Source organism: Sinocyclocheilus rhinocerous, unplaced genomic scaffold (assembly GCF_001515625.1).
Source record: "Sinocyclocheilus rhinocerous isolate Xijiao unplaced genomic scaffold, SAMN03320098_v1.1 scaffold664, whole genome shotgun sequence".
NCBI classification, from domain to species: domain Eukaryota; kingdom Metazoa; phylum Chordata; class Actinopteri; order Cypriniformes; family Cyprinidae; genus Sinocyclocheilus; species Sinocyclocheilus rhinocerous.
In genome coordinates this window covers 232,485-241,722 of record NW_015658767.1, presented here as the reverse complement: position 1 = coordinate 241,722, position 9,238 = coordinate 232,485, and the positions used below count along the sequence as shown (strand labels likewise).

The 9,238-nt window shown below is 39.3% G+C and overlaps 1 protein-coding gene across 1 annotated transcript; it reads right to left on the bottom strand.

The window, feature by feature from the left end:
• Positions 1-6,181: 6,181 nt before the first annotated feature.
• LOC107723010 (serine/threonine-protein kinase pim-2-like) lies at positions 6,182-8,146 on the bottom strand. Its single transcript, XM_016531511.1, has 6 exons — positions 7,772-8,146; positions 7,506-7,556; positions 7,022-7,406; positions 6,735-6,881; positions 6,373-6,522; positions 6,182-6,231 (listed from the first exon to the last, which is right to left on the bottom strand). Exons 1-6 carry the CDS (start codon positions 8,144-8,146, stop codon positions 6,182-6,184), a joined length of 1,158 nt encoding a protein of 385 aa, XP_016386997.1.
• Between the last annotated feature and the right edge of the window lie 1,092 nt (positions 8,147-9,238).

Sequence of the window (9,238 nt, the reverse complement as noted above, 5' to 3'; positions counted from 1 at the left end):
GTGGGTGTGTTGATATGGAGAGTACTACCCTCATGATTCTGCTTTAGAATATGGTGTTAGGTAAATAGGGTTGTAACGGTATGAGATTTTCACGATATGATAATCGTCTCAGAAAATATCACGGTTATCACGGTTTCACGGTATATATTAAACAATAATTCTTATCAGTAACAATGACTCTTAGAAGAATAAGAACAAGTTATTTGAGCGAACAAATCCTTTATTACAACAAACTTGAAACCATTTTAATGAAAGTATACTATTGAAGTCTCCCTTCTGAAAATAAATTTAAAAATTTCATTTCATTTGAAAAATAAAAAACAAAAAATAAAGCTATACACCTTATGTATGTCTATGGGCCTGTTTACACCTGGTCACTTTATGCATTTTTTCTGATCGGATAGCTATCCGATCGTGAAAAGACCAGGTGTAAGTGCCCTCCGAAACGCATTCGAGACGGATATAAATCCGATCGCTCAAACAAGACTCTCTGCCCATTAAGCCACAACTGTCCCCTTTGTTTTTTTACTGGAAGTAGGGGCAGTTGTGGCCCAATGGTAAGAGAGTCTGACTTGTAACCCGAAAGTTGTGTTTGAGTCTCGAACTGTAAGTGGGGGGGCTGTAAATGTACAGTGCTCTCTTCTACCTTTAGTAACCACGACTAAGTTGCCCTTGAGCAAGGCACAGAACCCCCAGTTGCTCCCCGGGTGCTGGAGAAAATGGCTGCCCACTGTTCCGGATTTGTGTGTGTTCACTACTCACGGCTCTGTGTGTGCACTTGGATGGGTTAAATGCAGAGCAAAATTCTGGATTATGGAGTATGGATTAACATACTTGGCAACGTCACGACAATGGCCGAACACTCGCAACTTCTTTGTTATTCTTGATCTTCTTGACTTCCTGAAGATCCTGGTACCTGGGCAAACAATGCAAATGCAAGAATGAGGTGTTGAGCTTATCCAAAAGTACAATGGACTCCTCTCAAACACTGAAGAACAAGCACAGTTCATTATGCAGATTGTCAGAGAGCAATGAAATCTGTTTCCAGGTCCCCACAAGAGTACTGTGGTTGAAGGACTTGTCGGATCATCATAAATATCTGGATCAGATTTCAGTTTTGTGCCAAGTTCACTATCTTTACCAGTACAGTAATTTATCTTTTTAATATTCTGCTTCTACGTCTGCAAGGACATGTCGGATTGTCATCACGATCTAGATCAGATTGCAAATTTTCAAAGATCAGTGCTCATTAGCAGCATTGTAATTAAACTTTTTAAGATTTTATTTTTGGCACTTTATGCCTTTATTTCAACAGGACAGTAAGTGGACAGGAAGCGAAGTGGGAGAGAGAGAGATAGGATCGGGAAAGGTCCGTGAGCCATGGCTCAAACTCGGGACACCTGAAGCTCAACGGCGCTACATGTCAGTCTAACAATACTGTTCTGTGTTCTCATTTTTAACCTAATTTACAGTTTACTTATGGTCTTGTATAATTATTCATTACATGCTATGGTCATTAAGACTTTCAATTTTGTTGAGCACACCCCAAACATAGTCCAATCTCAGCAAAATTTGGTTTGTTTCCATTCCTTATGAAGAGGAGTTGACTGGGTGGGTGAGAGCAGAAGGTTTCAAATGGCCAAAAATATTGATGATTGTTGGTTTTGCCCTTTATTCCATGCCCAAAAGCTCTAAAGATTGTGTGGGTGTGTATTAGATTGTAGTTGTTGTACAAGAAGAGCAGTAATCTCATTTTGTTTTTGCATAATTCTATGCAACACATATGACTTCTCTTACTCTCTGGCTACTTTTAGCATTTTAGTATCAACAGCATTTCAGATATTTCTCCTAAAATTCATTAGGAGAAATAGATATAGACACAAACAAGTCAAAACGGAGAATGTAGTAGAAGAAACATAAAATATATCTTTATTGTCTTGCTGCAATCTCTATCAAGACTCCACTATAGGAATATTTTATTGCTCAGTGATTGCTCTTTCTAAGCTCATGAGACTTCATTGAGATTCTCATTTGTCTCTCATTTTAGCATCAATCGTGTCTCAGATGTTTCTCCTCAAATTCCAATTCCTAAAATGAGAAATTGAGAAAAAAGGAGTCAAAATGGAGACTGTGATGGAAGAAACAATATCTCGTTATTGTCTTGCTGCAATCTCTTATCAAAATTCCCCTAGACATGTGCCGTATTCGGTAATGCGATATATCACGATAATGAATATGCACAATATTGTTATCATGGGCACTATTAGGCTAACGTTAACGTTATTCAAATCTACAGCTAATGTGCTGAAGAGCTAAGTTTTCCACAACACAATTTCAGAATTAAAAACCGCCAACAAAGCAATTAATTACATTATTAATGTTAATGTTACTGGCAACTGTACAAAGAAAGCATATTTTAACAGTATTCTTACCATGTTTAGTCCTCTTCAACCGGGCCGGCCGCAGCTTCTCACTCTGAGGAGAAATTCTGAGATGGCAACTGTTAAAAAAAAAAAGCGTGTTCGGATTTAAAATACGTCCAGCGTCTGTAGTGATTCCGCTAATAGAAAAATCAAAAGTGAGATCTCTTTAACATCTCAAATATTTCTCCCAGACAGAAATGAGGTTACTTTAACATCAAATGGAGTCTTCCCAGAGGAAAGAAAAATCAAAAGTGAGATCTCTTTAACATCTCAAATATTTCTCGTAGACAGAAATGAGGTTATTTTAAGATTGAATGGAGACTTTGGCTTGAGTCTCCTTCTTCTCACAGTTGTCTCCTGAGACAAAAACTCTAACACTCTCACAATGGTCTCCTTTAAAGTTTTATCACTTTCATGATGATCAGCATCATCACTGTCACACCCCTGGACTGTCGTGTGTGTTTTTCTCCCCATGTGCTCTCCGTGACCTAGTTTTCCCTCATGTTTGATTTGTCATTTGATTCACCTGTGTCTTGTAATTACCCCTCGTTAAGCCCTGTATTTTAGTGTTGTCTGCTCCTTGTTTCCTTGTCCGGTATTATTCGTCGATACTACATGCTACGTTTGTGTTCCTGCCTGCCCTGTGTTACCCTGTGTTTTGGATCATTAAAGACTGTTATTCGTGAATCTCCTTCGCTCCTACACCGTAGCCTACGTGACAGAATACCTGACCTACAAAATAGTTTATTTGCGTGTTTCCCCTCCGTTTGTTTTCCGAGTTTTGCGCAGTGTTTTGTTTATTCCCGATGGATCTCTTAGACGCCTTCACCCGCCCAGAATACCTCCGCCTCCTGCTGGAGCAAGGGGAAAGATCTCTCGTGGGTCATACCAGACTGTTCCTGGAAATAGCTCACTACACCAGCTATCCGGACGACACGCTCTGCTTATTTTACAACGCGAGCCTGAACACGGCGTGCAGAGCGTCGTCGTCCGAAGATGGCCCTCGGGAGAATTTTGCCGCCTTTGTGGAGTGGATACTGGCGAGAAACGGATCTCCATCTGTACCAAGGATGATCTCTCCAGTTCCACCCCGGACACAGAGCCAAGCCCACCATCACCCGGCTGCGCGGAGTGGAAGCATGAGCCCACCGCAGATGGAGAGCCTATGCCCGCTGCGACCGACGAGCCATCGCCTACAGGAGCGACAGAGCTGAGGATCGCCCCGGAGCCAGAGCCTCACATGACGTCTGACCAGGTGTGAGTGCCGGCAACGAAGCCCGCCACGGAGGATTCCACAGTGGAGCGCAAGGGCACGGAGGAAAGCCCCACCCACTGCACCACCACTGGGGGTGAGACCAAATACTACATTGTCGATCTGGAGCCATCTCCATTCATGTCACCCATCCGCGTTTGTACAAGTGTCTACAAGTTCCCATGATCGCAAACGCCTGGCTGGTCAGGTTTGGTGAGGCTTTACAATATATATTTATTGTACTACTTGTCATGCTAAAACATCAATAGAAACAAACTTGAGCTGTGTGCTTGGCTTAGCCTGTCAATTCTGACCTTCTGGTTTAAGTTTAACTAATCAACTGAATATTCACAGTAACATATGCAGATGTTATGTATATTTATACAGTCTGCAGTCACAAAAGTATTCAACATCAAACAGATTCCTATTTTAAGTTATTGAATTAAATCAACTACTTGGTCAATATTATTAACTTTCTGATTCATACAACTTCAAACTTCAGAAAATGAATATAATCATCTATTTGTTTTGTTTTCTTAGTTTATTTATTATTTAGCTTTAAATGTTCTCCACTGCCAAAGTCTATCAGTTTGAGCTGCAGTGAAAACTGCTTGGAGCATAAGGCCACACGCTGAAGTTTCATGTAATCCAAAGCTCTCTCCCACTTCATAAAAAGGTTAAAATGGTCCTGCACAAACAAAACATGTTAATACAGTATATGAGGTTTCCAGATAGTTTCCTTTATTGTCTTGGTGAATTCCAGTAGCAGTGCTGATTGTGAAGTAAAAGACTGAATAAATAATTTCCAGAATGTGGATCTTAACAAGAGCCGTTCACTACATGAGATCTAAGGCAAATCATCTACCAGCAGGCTAAACATGGCTCATTTTTGGTTAAGTTAAAGTAAAACAACAGAATAATCAGTTCCAAAAGATCCAAAAAGGTCCAAAGTAAGCAATATAGTTTGGATCAGGAAAATAATGACTCAGGAAAATTTCGATCAAGAGAACTATTCATCAGAATTAGAAATGATGCATGCATGCAAAAAAAAAAAACACACTGGGAAGCAACCAGCTGCTTTGAGATGCAGGCAGTGACATCTGTCATGAGCGTTTCAAAATCTGCTGAAAGTGCTGGATCTTCTTGTGGATTTCATGAGGACACACTTTTCTATTAAATTTCGAGAAAAAAGTTGAAATAAAATGTTGAGAATAAACTCGTATCATGTTCATTTGTATCTCGTTGGAGAGTGTCAAGCAGCGTCTGCAGTGGTGTAGGTTGGAGAGTAATGCCCCTGGATGTAGCATATGATGCAATCAGTAGGAGTTCAAGTCCATCTTTTGCCGAACTTGCTTTTCTTCCTTTTCTCATCACATATGCGATTAGACTAATTAATCAGCATATCAATTTAAAAACATTCCAAATATAAGGAATTATTTAATTTTTAATACTTATTATATTAATAATAATATTTTTCCCCTTTTTTTCTAACATTTATTAAACTTAGTAAACATTTTATCATTTGCTCCTTTTTTTGTAGTAAATTTACCACTGAGCTTCTGAAGCCTCATCAGGAAAATGGGGCCTGGGAGGGGCCCTATAAAATATAGTATAGTATGAATAATTTATCCAATATAGTATAGAATGAAGGAACAGTAATGATTCTCACAAAACGTTAAATGGAAATATGATATCAATGTGAATTTGTGTGTGTGTGTGTGTGTGTGTGTGCTACTTTTACATTATGTTTTGCATTAAAATTAAATAGTTTTGCCCCGTTTTTGCACTAAAGTTGTTCCTCTGTTTGTTTGTTTGTTTGTTTGTTTGTTTGTTTTTTAATATCTAGATTCTCCTTTCTGAAACATTTCCTCATCTGCTTAATAAATAAATTAATAATAAATAAAAACTAAACAAATAAAAAGGTCTTGGTCTTTCACAAGAATTATTTCAAATATTGTTTCCTATCATCTGACTTATCTCAGATAGTATGTTACCTGACTCCTGAGCTACTCCTGAGCCTCTCCCTGCTTAAACCATTCATGTTCTAACAGCTGCTCTAATGTTGGTTTCATCTGGATCGTATTTCATGCAGAGGCATATCAGATCCTGACATTCTGTATAGGTGTTGAGGAAAGCATTGGTTAGTCATGTATGTTCTTTATGACCATGTGACACGCTAATGTCATCATGTACAGTCTGTATATTGCTTCTGAACTTGCTTTTACCAGCCAGTTTGGCTACTAAATATTTATGTTACCAGCCATTCAGAACTGGTAACAATTATGTTTAGCTGTGTATGTCTTTCAGTTTTCAGGTTTATATTTAGGAATTTGCATTTGATGAGACCTCCATGATATCACACAGAGGCTTTATGTGTGTGTTTAACAGTGTCACTGTTATTGCATCACCTTTTGAGCAGCGGTTGGAATCAAACCTCGGATTGTTTTCTAGAGCAGACTGGCCTTCCACCATCCTGTACAGGAGGTTTCCCAGAGACAACACCGTCTCACTCAGCGCGGTATTTGTGCACCACATAAAGCTCCGGCACCACATGTCCTGACCAAGCAAGCAAGAGAGATTCAGAGTTTAGCAAACATTCCATTCAGAAAAAAATTATATATCTCTGAAGCATTAGTCTACTTTCTACACACAGTTACTCATTCTGCCATCATAGAGCATAATGGTAAGCTGACTCACCTCTGTATTGGTTGTCTTCATCATCACAACCTTCAATAAGTTCTCCACAGCCAAAGTCTATCAGTTTGATCTGCAGCGTGTCTGTATTGATCAGGACGTTGTCCACCCTGATGTCATTATGGGCGACACCGCGGTCCATACAGTGTTTGGCTGCAAGAACGATCATGTGACACGCTAATGTCATCATGTACAGATATCACTTCTGACCAGCCAGTTTGTCTACTAAATATTTACGTTACCAGTCATTCAGAACTGGTAAACAATAATGTCTAGCTGTTTCTGTATTTCAGTTTGCATTTGATGAGACCTCCGTGATATCACACAGAGGCTTTATGTGTGTAGCGTCATTGTTATTGCCTCACCTTTTGAACAGCGGTTGGAATCAAACCTTGGATTGTTTTCTAGAGCAGACTGGCCGTCCACCATTCTGTACAGTAGGTTTCCCAGAGACAACACTGTCTCACTGAGCGCATATTTGTGCTGCACATAAAGCTCCGGCACCACATGTCCTGACCAAGCAACCAAGAGAGATTCAGAGTTGAGCAAACATTTCATTTAGAAAAAATAATATATCACTGCAGCATTAGTCTACTTTCTACACACAGTTACTCGCTCTGTCATCATAGAATATAATACTAAGCTAACTCACCTCTGTATTGGTTGTCTTCATCATCACAACCTTCAATAAGTTCTCCACAGCCAAAGTCTATCAGTTTGATCTGCAGCGTGTCTGTATTGATCAGGACGTTGTCCACCCTGATGTCATTATGGGCGACACCGCGGTCCATACAGTGTTTGGCTGCGAGAACTGCCTGGAGCATAAAGCGACGCGCTTGATTTTCATCTAAGCGACGTCTGTTGAGTTTAAGGAAAGTGTTCAGGGTCATGCAGGGCTGCGGATACTCCAAGATCAGGATGTGACAATGTGCCTCTTCAAACCAGTCCAGCATCTGGACAATGTTGGGGCTTATTGGAGACTTTTTCACCCGCAGATTTAGAGCCACTTCCACGAGCAATGGCTTGGAATAGCCAGGCTAGAGAAAAATCAACAAAAGGTTAGCTAACTATGTTTTATGTATTTAATGTACTATGTTTGATTTATTTGGGTGTAGTAATACATTAAGCCAACTTACAATAACGATATAATCATCCTCCTTATGCTTAGGAATGACTTTGATGGCAACCTGCAAAGAGAAAAAAAATGACCAAGCATGCATACATTAATCATATTAAATCTGAATCTGGGATAAACATTGAAATTCCTGTTAATGACAATATGCAATCTGTCATCTATTTCACGCTTTTTTTATCAAAACAGTGGATGCTAATATATAAGTCAGGTTCACCAAAAAATGCTGGGCAAGTGAAAAGTGAACAAATACTGTAAAAGTGGCTCCACCTGCTGGCCATCAGATGTGCGAGTCCCCTTAAACACAGTACCGAAACTTCCTATTCCCAGTCTCTGTCCCATTTCATATAGGGAGGCAAATGAAAGTGGTTCATGTGTTGTGTCAGGAGTCGGCCTGAGACTGGATGGACCTGGAACAAGCATCCACTCCAGGCCAGATGGGCCAGGCTGTGGATCAGCTGGATCCTGGAGAGCTGTTGGCTCCAGGCTGGATGGATCTGGCTGTGGATCTGCTGGATTCATTGGCTCAACACCAGATGGACCAGACCGGGGATCAGGTGAAACTTTGTTGCCACCGAAGTTGGCGCGATTTACAGCCTGCCATGTTCTTTTGAAGAATGCACAAATGCCTTTCTTTTTCTTCATTTTTGTTTGCTTTTCTAAAGAGAGAGTACAGGTGCATCTCAATAAATTAGAATGTCGTGGAAAAGTTCATTTATTTCAGTAATTCAACTCAAATTGTGAAACTCGTGTATTAAATAAATTCAATGCACATGTTAACATGTTTGGATACAGCACTCTGTGAACAGCCAGCTTCTTTGGCAATGAATGTTTGTGGCTTACCCTCCTTGTGAAGGGTGTCAATGACTGTCTTCTGGACAACTGTCAGATCAGCAGTCTTCCCCATGATTGTGTAGCCTAGTGAACCAAACTGAGAGACCATTTTGAAGGCTCAGGAAACCTTTGCAGGTGTTGCAGGTGTGATTAGCTGATTGGCATGTCACCATATTCTAATTTGTTGAGATAGTGAATTGGTGGGTTTTTGTTAAATGTGAGCCAAAATCATCACAATTAAAAGAACCAAAGACTTAAACTACTTCAGTATCTGCATTGAATTTATTTAATACACGAGTTTCACAATTTGAGTTGAATTACTGAAATAAATGAACTTTTCCACGACATTCTAATTTATTGAGATGCACCTGTAAATAGAAAAGAGTAACAGAAATTAACACCAGAGGACATTTTATTTGATTTGCATTTGAAACTTTTAAAACCTGTCTTCATGGACCCTTTTCACATTTCCGGGGTTTTTAGCAGTCTAAACTTACATTGACAGGAACAGACACTACAGCGAATATAATTTTTGCGTGTCCATTTGCCCCAATAGCAAAAGAAAAAAAAAATCCAACATAGTGTTTTTATGAATTTCATGACTGAAATATATGTAAATAAAAACTCATGCAGCAGCGTTAACTAGTTTTCTTTCATTTAAAGTCAAGGAAATATAACACAAAGTATAGTATTATAAATGTACATTACATTAAAAAATGAAAATCTAAAAATCTTTCCTTCACACACTGTCAAAATGGTCCATTAAAGGGGTCATTTGATGCAATTTCGAGTTTTCCTTTCTCTTTGGAGTGTTACAAGCTGTTCGTGAATAGATAAGATCCCTAAAGTTGCAAAGACTAAAGTCTCAAATCCAAAGAGATATTCTTTATAAAAGTTAAGAGT